This window comes from Ochotona curzoniae, unplaced genomic scaffold (genome assembly GCF_017591425.1).
Source record: "Ochotona curzoniae isolate NIBS_2020 unplaced genomic scaffold, NIBS_Ocur_1.0 patch142, whole genome shotgun sequence".
In the NCBI taxonomy this organism is placed as follows: Eukaryota; Metazoa; Chordata; class Mammalia; order Lagomorpha; family Ochotonidae; genus Ochotona; species Ochotona curzoniae.
In genome coordinates this window covers 217,574-227,973 of record NW_024466687.1, presented here as the reverse complement: position 1 = coordinate 227,973, position 10,400 = coordinate 217,574, and the positions used below count along the sequence as shown (strand labels likewise).

At 43.9% G+C, this 10,400-nt stretch overlaps 1 protein-coding gene across 2 annotated transcripts; it reads left to right on the top strand.

Annotated features, from left to right (window-relative positions):
- Positions 1-1,124: 1,124 nt before the first annotated feature.
- Positions 1,125-10,400, top strand: LOC121166473 (3 beta-hydroxysteroid dehydrogenase/Delta 5-->4-isomerase-like). Of its 2 annotated transcripts, XM_040995599.1 has the most exons (3): positions 1,125-1,269; positions 7,013-7,177; positions 9,589-10,400. In XM_040995599.1, the coding sequence occupies exons 1-3, from the start codon at positions 1,125-1,127 to the stop codon at positions 10,398-10,400; spliced, it is 1,122 nt and encodes a 373-aa protein (XP_040851533.1). The 2 variants fall into 2 exon arrangements, with proteins under 2 accessions (XP_040851533.1, XP_040851534.1); XM_040995600.1 differs by lacking the exon at positions 7,013-7,177.

Here is a 10,400-nt window from a genome sequence, read left to right as displayed (position 1 = left end):
GTAGAGACAAGGGTTTGTGGAAGGTGACTGCAACAGCTGGGGCTGCGCTGATCCGAAGCCAGGAGCCAGGAACTTCCTCCAGGTCTCCCACGTGGATGCAGGGTCCCAAGGCTTTGGGCCTTCCTCGACTGCTTTCCCAGGCTGCAAGCAGGGAGCTGGATGGGAAGTGGAGCTGCCGGGATTAGAACCGGCGCTCATATGGGATCCCAGCACATTCCATGTGAAGACTTTAGCCATTAGGCACCACCCCAGGCTCATGAAAAATGTTGACTACATTCTGGTACTACAGGGCATAAGACCCTCCTCATTCCAGAAGGATCCCGCCTCACGCCCTCAAGGAAGAAATGCTGAAGAATCTAAACTGACAGGCCTTGCTAGGTTTCCCCACCCAGACCCAGCCCCACATTGAGTCATCCACCTGGAGACCAATCATATCTTACCACTGTATCCCTGTTTCAATTACATGTGTGCAACAGAGTCTCTATATAAACCCAGGTAGAGCAGTCTCCTTAAGATCATTATAGCCCAGTGCATAGGATTTCCAGAAGGCCCTGAATTCTGTACACTTTTCATCTAAGCCTCTCTTCTGCTGTGTGTTTGTAAAATCCTCCAAAGTAAATCTGCAAAACTGTTTACCAGAGTTCTGCTAGCTGCTCAAGCAACTTCATCAAGACCAAGGAAAGGTGCTACGAGTCCTGGTTCAGAGCAACACAGTCAGAAGCACAGGTAAAACAACCGGGGCTTGTGGTTGGCATCTGAAGGAGGCAGGGAAGAGGCCTGAGCCTTCACAGCTGTGACGCTGTGTCCAGGCACTCAGAGTTAAAGATTTGAATTTAAGGATATAAGCTTGTGTCTGCAATAGGACTGTTTGTTTCTTGGGTGGATGACATTGTTGCACATTTCTGAGACCACAGACATGACCCATGTTTCGAGTGTACTAGGAGAACAAAATAGGAGGTCTTCTTTTCCAGTGTTAGAAAGAGCTTCTGTAAGCCTGTATTCATCTGATCTCTCCTTACAGCCTTCTGGAGAGCCCACCATAACAAGATCTTCTACCTGGAGTTTCTGATTCCCAGCACCTGTTTTTTTTTTTTTTTTTTTTTTTTTTGCACCTGTAATTGGCCATGACTGAGTGGAGCTGCCTCGTGACAGGAGCAGGAGGGTTTCTGGGTCGGAGGATCGTCCACTTGCTCGTCCAGGAGAAGGGGCTTCAGGAGCTCAGGATCCTGGACAAGGTCTTTGAACCAGAAGTGAAGGAGGAATTTTCAAGTAAGTGGACTCAAGGCTTGGATGCCGGGCTCCATTGTATACTCTGTGTGGATATGGGAAGGGAGTCCTTGTCAGGAAATTTAGGAAAGTTGTAGCAACACCAAGGCTAATCTCATGTTCATAGTCATCTTTAAGCAACTCACAGAAGGCATAGTATGAAAGACCCTGGAGTGGGTGTAGGAGACAGAACCATGGCAGGATCTAGAGCTGGAGAGAGGGAGTGCAGGCTAGCACTCCCACCTCTAGTTCACACTTCTCATGGAGAAATTCACACTTCACTCCCCTGCCATGTCCTCAACTCTCACTGAGAAACACCTGCAAGCCCCAACAGCCTTGTGGTCTTAGCACCAGGTCCCTACCTCAGAGAAATGTTCTGGGTTTGCTTTATGTTTTGCTTTTGTGGTTCACATAGCATCTTCAATGAAGGAAAAACGAAATAAAGCTAGAGTTGAGTGTGTGTATGTGTGTGTGTGTGTGTGTGTGAGAGAGAGAGAGAGAGAGAGAGAGAGAGAGATTGTGTATGTGTGCAGAGAATAAACAACATGCGGCCACGTGCACAGAGCAAAGCCAGATCCACAGTGAGAAATGCATAGCTCAGAAATGGCCTCCCTGGATTCCCTGTCCATCTCTTCCTGACCGTTTCCCTGCTCCTCATCCCACAACAACGGGGCTTCAGATGTGGCTGGAACAGACCACCATTCCTTTCCCAAATTGCTTCCTGGGACAAACACAGGACCTTGCTAGAGAATGATCCTCTCACCCAGTTCTACCACCAGAAACTCAACATAATAGCCCTTTGGGGAAGAGTAGAGGGGTAATGACCCATCTGGACAATGAGGCCCTTCAAGCCCACACTGGCAGAGAGCTTTGCACTGGCTACTGAGGAACATGGCTCACACTCGAGCCCTGACACATGGCTCAAGGGCTGACTGCTGACAAAGTCTATATTCAGTCTCTCCATAGTGCCCCCAATGCCCCAAACCAATTTCTTAAGCCTTTGTTTCCCCACTCTACCCCACAGGTAGACCCTGGCTGCCTATAGGTCCCTGCACTGTACACACACAGCTCCCTGCATAACACCCAGGAACTAAAGCTGTCACTTGTCCCCTGATACTCTGGTCTCACTTCCTTCAGTTATTTACCTAGAAGAGTCACTGGGTCATTTGGTCCATCTACTTTTAGATTGGGGAACAATCCATATTATCCTTCATAATGACTGTAGTAATACACCTTCTAACGATAGTGTTCCCCTTTCTCTATATCCTCTATATTTTGTCTCTTTGATTATAAGCATTCTAATTTCATGGGAATGTCAGCTCATCACAGCATTTATTTGCCTTTTCCTGATGGTTGGTGATATTGAACATGTTCTTCATGTAGTTGTAGACTATTTGTACTTCCTCTTTGAGGGAATGTTTGTTCAAATCCTCTGCCCACTTCATAACCAGTTGTTGAGTTTTTTAATCGCTTGTGTTTTCTGTATAGTAATCTGAGGAAGCATTTGAAAATGCTTTCTCCTGTTTTGTAGGTTGTGTCTTTACTCTGTGGATGGCTTCCTGCTTATTGGGACAGAGACCCATTTGTCCAGCTTTGTTGTTGTTGTCTGCGCTTTTGGGGTCTTATTTTAAAAACAGTTGCCAATCAAACTTGTCTTCAAGCATTTCCCCTATAGTACTTCTAGTGCTTTCACAGTTGTTTCAGAACTTTTATTTAGGTCTTTGACCCACTACAATGTATTTTTTTGTAGAAGGTGACACATAATATCAAGTTACTTGGTCCTGCTTATGGCTGTCCAGTTATTCTAGCACTACTTATTGAAGAGCTGTCCTTTCTTCTAAAATTAGTTTACTATAGAAACAAAAGTTTATTTCTGGGTTCTCTGTTTTGATCCATTCACTTATCTGTTTCTTTTTTTCGATCCAATATATTCTGTTTTGGCTAAAATAATTTCCTTGCATGTTTATGAAATCAACTATTGTGATGCCTTCAACTTTATTTCTTACATTCAAGATTATGTAGGCTATTCAGGGACTTCTGTGCTTTCAAACGGATTTTAGAATGTCTCTCTTTTTTTTTTGAGTTCTGTGGAAAATGGCTTTGGTATTTCGATGAGAACTGCATTGAGATAGTAAATTGCCATGCAGAGTATGGATATTTTAAAAGCACAACTTCTTGGGCCAACATTGTGGAACTATGAGCTAAGCTGCCACTTATAAGCCAGCACTCCCTATTAGAGTGCCGATTAAAATCCCAGCTGAGGGGCCTAGTGTAGTGGCCTAGCAGCTGAATCCTCATCTTGCATGTGCCAGGATTCCATATGGGTACCAGTTGGTGTCCCAGCTACCCCATTTTTCCTACAGCTCTCTGGTTGTGGCCTGGGAAAGCAGTAGAGGATGGCCCAAAGCCTTGAGAACCTGTACCTGTGTGGGAGACCAGAAGGAGGCTTCTGGTTCCTGATTTCGGATCAGCTTGTTCCTAGCCATTGCAGCCACTTGGGGAGTGAAGCAGCAGATGGAAGATCTTTCTCTGCCTCTCCTTCTCTCTGTAAATTTGCCATTCCAATAAAAACAAATAAATCTTTAAAAAAAAATCCCAGCCAAATGCTTTCTATTCAATTTCTTGTTAATGTACCTAGTAAGACAACAGAAGATAACCTAATACTTGGGTCCCTGCCACTCACATGGGAGACCAGATAGAACACCTGGCTTCTGGCTTCAACCTGCAACTGACTATCTGATTGCTGTGGCCATTTGGGAAATGAACAACAGGGGGAAATCAACCTATCTCCAATAATTAAACTGTTTAAAAAAATTCATAATAATTCTTCTAATCCATAAACACAAACTATCTTCTATTTTGTATTTCAAATTTTTCTTTCATTAATATTTCATAGCTTTTGTTATGGAGGTTTTTCACTTTCTCATTTAATTTTATTCCAAGAGGAGCAGAGCAACGACTCAATTGGCTAATTTTATTCCAAGGTATTTATTTATTTTTCTAACTGTAATGAAAAATATTTCTCTTATTAGTTCTACCTCAGCAAATTCGTTATTAAGTTCATTGTTGGTATATAAAAATACTATTAACCTTTTTTATTGAATTGATTGATCACGTTTGATACTTTTTTAGTGGTTTTACTATTTTTACAATTATGTCATCTGCCACATGGATATTCTGATTCCATGTTTGTTTGTTTGTTTCTTTCTTTCTTTCTTTTTTATTTCCTCTTGCTGTGACAAAACATTTTGAATTATATTGAATACATAATAATGAAAGAACACATCCTTGTCTGAGTCCAGATCTTAAAGGAGATTTTTGGAACCTTGACTATTGATATGACACTGCTTGTGGTTTAGTCATGGGTAGCTTTGCTCATGTTCAGTATGTTCTCTCTAGATTGCTCAGGAGTTTTGCCATGAATGCTTGTTGAACTTTATCTAGTGACTTTCCAGCAACTATTGGTATGATCACATAATTTTTGTTCTTCTTTCTGTTGATACAGTATTTTACATAGTTTGATTTGCCTAATTTGAACCATCCTCGCATCCTATTTGTTACAGCGAACCACCTTCCCTGATGTGCTATTGGGTATGGTTTGCTAGTATTTTTTTAAACAGTTTTTGTATCTATATTCTTCAGGGATTTTGTTCTGCACATTTGGTTTGCTGTTGTATCCTTGTCCAGTTAAAGGATCATGATACTGGGTTTGTAAAAGGAACTGGCTAGAATCCCTTGGAATGTTCTTGAAATAATTACACAATTTGTGTTAGTTGTTCCTTAATAGTTTCATAGAATTTACCTAGGAAACCATCAAGTTCTGTTGTTGTTGTTCTCAAGACACTTTTATATTATTAACTCATTTCATTACTTATGTCCTATCTGTTCAGGTTTTCTGTATCTTGTACTTCTATTTTGGTAGTCTATATACCAGAAAAGTATCATTTCTTCTAGGTTGCTCAACTTGATGTTCTATAGTTGTTCATTGTCTTCCTGTCCCTCTGCCTCCATTATCGGTGTCAGTTAAATCATTGTTCCTTGCATCAAACTCAGAACTCTTGGTTCTAAACAGTGATTCCCACATGTGAGGTGCAGGTAAAAGTGGGCAGGGATGGAGACACAGAGGCTAGTTTAAGCTTCAAGCTTCCACTGTAAGTATGACCTTCCGTCAGTGTCTCAACTGCCCTGATGCTCGGTTTCTGAACCACCAAGAGGGTAATCAACAGCCACAACCTTAAATGAGCGTGGTAGACCTCAGCATGACTCCTCCACCCCTAGGCCACATCTACTGAGTACAAGGGCCTGTCCACAGAAGGTCTGAAATTAAATATTGGGTGTCTTTCCTCTTCTCTGCTCCCACCACTGGAACTCTACTTTGGTCCTCCTGATTTTAACTTTCCACATACATTCTGCATGGTCTCAAGGTAGCCTTGGCTCTCTAACCCTGCCATGCAAGCCCATTTGACATCCTGAGGCCAGTGTTAGCTTTGTTGCCCACAACTGTGCTCCCTCTCTCCTAAAATTCCAAATCTACACATAATTTCTTCTTCCACATAGAGTTAAATTCCAATTCTTCCCTCGTACACCCAACTCTGCACAATTACCCCAGTTTCCTTCACCATTTGATGGATTCCCCATGCTTCTATGTAATGACGCTTGTGTTGCAGACTTGCTTACCTCCCTTCTCATATTCCTTTATATTTATAATATGAATATTATGAATGTATTTTATATATGATTATATACAGTATATAATACTGTTATGATGCATTATATATGTTATATATAATGCACATATATATGTATGTGTGTGTGTGTATATATATATATATATATAACTTTATATATGCAAAACTGTTCCGTAGATTCTGGGACTTCCTTTCCTCCATCCCCAAAGGTCCTCCCCCTACCCACTGATTTCCCCCATATTCTTGTTTTTTTTTTTACTCCAATAATCAGTTTTTATTTTTCTGACCTTGTTCACAAAACACCAAGTCCCTAAGATGGCATGAAAAATCAAACCCACCAACAGTGGGAGGGGGAAAAGGAAGGTAAACAGACACTTAGAAACTCCCGCGTCCCCTCTTCTGTCCTCCACCTTCTCCTTTCCCCAAATCCCACAACCGTCCCAGCCTGGCCAGCAAACTGGGGTTCCCCAAGGGCGACCCTGTGGCCAGCGTCCCACTAGGCAGTACAGGGCACTCCCACTCCCTCAGGCCTAGGGACTCAGCGACCCTCCTGCCTGACCCCAGCCACCAGGGCGGGTCCCTGCTCACACCCAAGACAGAACCCTCCTCCTCTCCAGGCCCCATGCCCACGCTGAGCCCACCCCCATATTATTACAGTAGTATAGTCCTTCATAAACAGTTACAAGTTCATCATTCTGTTATTTAAGTGTATCCTAACATTGTAAGTATAGACAATGGCAGGGAGTCAGTCCAGCATCATATTGTCAAGATATATTTAACAGTTTCATTGGGAATTCAGCTTTGCATTGGAAGTAGAGATGCATATTCATTTTGTGGAATAACAAAGAATGGAAACAGATGTTTGCTTGTTCCCAAGAAATGCTAACCTGTTAGATTTCTGAGTCTCTGTTGGCTTGTGCTTGCAGAGAATGTGTCCTCAGTGCATCCTAGTTCCACTATAGTAATCCTCAACGATCTAGGGAAATATCCCTTTTACCAGGAAGCTTCCTGAAACTTTCTGAGAAAGCTTCCACACATCCTGCCTTGTGTTTACACAGAGCTCAAGAACAAGATCAAGCTGACCATGCTGGAAGAAGACATTCTGGATGAGCAGTGCCTCGTCACAGCCTGCCAGGGCATCTCCGTTGTCATCCACACTGCCTGTCTCATTGATGTCAGAGGTGTCATTCCCAGAGACGTCATCATGGATGTCAATCTGAAAGGTAAGAGCAACCTGGGGAATAACTGAACCAGGTGAGGAAGGGACATTGGTAAGAAAGGAAGAGAATCTCCCATGCTCGACATCTGTTGAACTCTGCACCACATTCCTTTGCTTCTCCCAAGAGAAAGAGTTCAGGGCTTTTATCCTCAGTGCCTAAGACGGGCAGACTAGGCCAGAGTGAGGGCAAATGAGGTGTCCATGCAACCATATATAAATAGGAAAACTAGAGTGTAAGGTCAAATCTGCATGACCTAAGAGTGCAAAAGGCTCTCTCTTCTGCTGCAATCAAAACTAGTAAAAATCCAACACTAGCACTTGACATCCAACCAGCCCACATGCCCTGCCTAATCTAGGCAGGAATCAGATCTTGTAGATCCTTTGTTAGTTGTTCTGTTAGCCCTTCTGTGGGGAATTTGGAGAAGCTGCCAGGGGTTCCTGCACCTATCAAACATGTTTTCAGCATGCTAAGCTACCACTTACAACACCAACATCTCAATTCATAAGGAGTTTTTGGACGTACTGTTCTGCTTATAGCCCAGCTCCTTGCTAATGCATCCGGGAAGGCAGCAGCTAAGGCCCAACTTGCCATACTGCCAACAGCCACCATGTTGGAGACCTGGATAGAGTTCAGGCTCCTGACTGTGTGACCTACCCCACTTCCATCCATAGGGCCACTTGGAGAATGAACCAGTGGATGATTCATTCTGTGTGTGTGTGTGTGTGTGTGTGTGTGTGTGTGTGTGTGTGTGTGTCTGTCACTGTACCTTTGAAATAAATAAATCTAAAATTAAAAAGACTACACTCATAAGACCTAGCAAAGCCAGTCCACCCAAGTCCACCATGACAGAACCCTCCAGCACACACCTTCCTCATTTTTAAAATCAAAGCTTCTTACTGTTCATAATACTAGCTCTTCATCTTGCCACTGGGGAATTGAGCAACTCAAAGCCAGGGCTCCAAGGACACACTCATGAGACCCTTGTCTCCCAGAGCCCTGGGCTTTCTCTCTGAAGTGTGACTTCCCAATCCAGTAAACTCTAGACACAAAACCCAGGGTGCTACCAGATGATGTCATCCCTCTACACGGTGCAAAACTGCCTTCAAACACTGGATGCCTTCAGCATCCTCCCTGCTTCAGTGCTACACTGACTGTTCACTGACTCCTGCTCTGTAGGAACCAAGTTCTTTCAGGCTCCAGGACCACTGCAGGAAAAAGGCTCATCTTTAGTGTCTGCTTAACTACACCCCTCACTGTTCCCACCTACAAAGAGCACAAAATGGACAACATATTTTCAGTGTGTGGGTCCTTCTCTGCAGAGCTACAAATATAGGGGATGTAAAAAAAAAATAGAGAAAGCATGAGAATGTCACTGTTCTAGGCCCATTAGCACTATCAGGTTAGACTATGTTTTATAGTTATGTACTTTTCTGCCCTGCAGGTAAACTAACCCCAAATTTTCTCTTGAACTGGATATATCTTTAAAAAAATTTTTTAAAGAGACTCTCTCTACATATCAGATTGCACCAACATGTTGAAGGTCAAAGGCACCAAATCACATCCCTGTGTGTAAACACACACATTCGTATGTGAGAAAAGGTCCTTCAACAGGATGTCCTTCAAGGCAGTCATGCTAACTCAGCTGCACAACATCCTCCCATTACAGGGATCAACAGCAGGGGGCAGAAGAGATACCCAATTCTTCATTGACTCAATAGGAGTGGCCAATACAGACTACTGGAAGATCAGTAGTAGGACAGTTTACATAAGGGTAAATAGAATCACAGCCTAAATAAGAAGCAGCCTTCACACACAAACAGAAACAAAGGCTCAGTCTCCAGGAATGCCCACAATTCAGAGATCTAGACAGGCCTGCTGCTCAAGGGTTTACTGGCCAGGGAGGCGAGCACAATCCGTAGAGGTTTGTTGAAGAATGCATGTTGCACAGTGAAATGATGTGGGCGGAGTACGACAGGAAACAGGCAGTGTCCTTGGGTGACTGAGGCCAGGAATGTCCATAATCCAGTGTGGCCTCCAGATATCCTGGATTCAGACCAACACGGCCTTCAGAAGAAGGCAGAAATAAAACATAAAAAATATTTGGATGTCTAAATTGGAAACATGTAAACTGGCTACCATGCATTTTTCAGAAATTCAATCATACCAGAAAATTAACACACACTCATGCACACAATAGGTAAATGAAAAACAAATCTCAAATTCCTGCTCTGCACAGAACCCATGCCACTGTAGATCAGTTTAGCTGTGTCTGCCCCAGAAACAGAGAACGGTGTGTGTTGCAGATGTTGACAACCAATGCTCCCTTGGGAGGTGCGACAGGGAATGCACCAGACCATAGATAGTGGCGTTCTAAGGTTGATTTCCAGACAATGACAGCTTGTTCCCTGCGGCAGGTACCCAGCTGCTGCTGCAAGCCTGTGTTCGATCCAGTGTGCCCTTCTTCATCTACACCAGCTCAATGGAAGTGGCTGGACCCAACTCATACAAGGAAATCGTCAGGAATGGCCATGAGGGAGAGCATCGCGAAAGCACATGGTCTGCTCCATACCCACACAGCAAGAAGCTGGCTGAGAAGGCAGTGTTGGCAGCCAATGGAGACACTCTCAAAAATGGTGGCACTTTGTACACTTGTGCTTTGAGGCCCACGTACATCTATGGGGAAGGAAGCAAATTCCTGGCTAATACAATAAGTAGATCACTGCAGAACAACAAGATTCTAATAAATTCAGGGAGGTTCTCCATAGTCAACCCAGTCTATGTAGGCAACGTAGCCTGGGCTCACATTCTGGCCTCAAGGGTCCTACGGGACCTCCAAAAGGCTCCAAACATCCAGGGAAAGTTCTACTACATTGCAGACAACACTCCTCACCAGAGCTATGACAACCTCAATTACACGCTGAGCCGAAAGTGGGGCCTCTGCCTCGATTCCACACCCAGCCTGCCTCTGTCTCTGCAGTACTGGCTTGCCTTCCTGCTGGAGTTAGTGAGCTTCCTGCTGGCTCCAATTTACAACTATCAACCCCCCTTCAATCGCCACTTGGTGACACTGTGCAATAGCGTGTTCACCTTCTCCTACCAGAAAGCTCGACAAGATCTGGGCTATGAGCCACTCTTCAGTTGGGAGGAAGCCAAGCAGAAGACCACAGAGTGGATTGGCTCCCTGGTGGAACAGCACAGGCAGACCCTGAAGACAAAGACGCAGTGA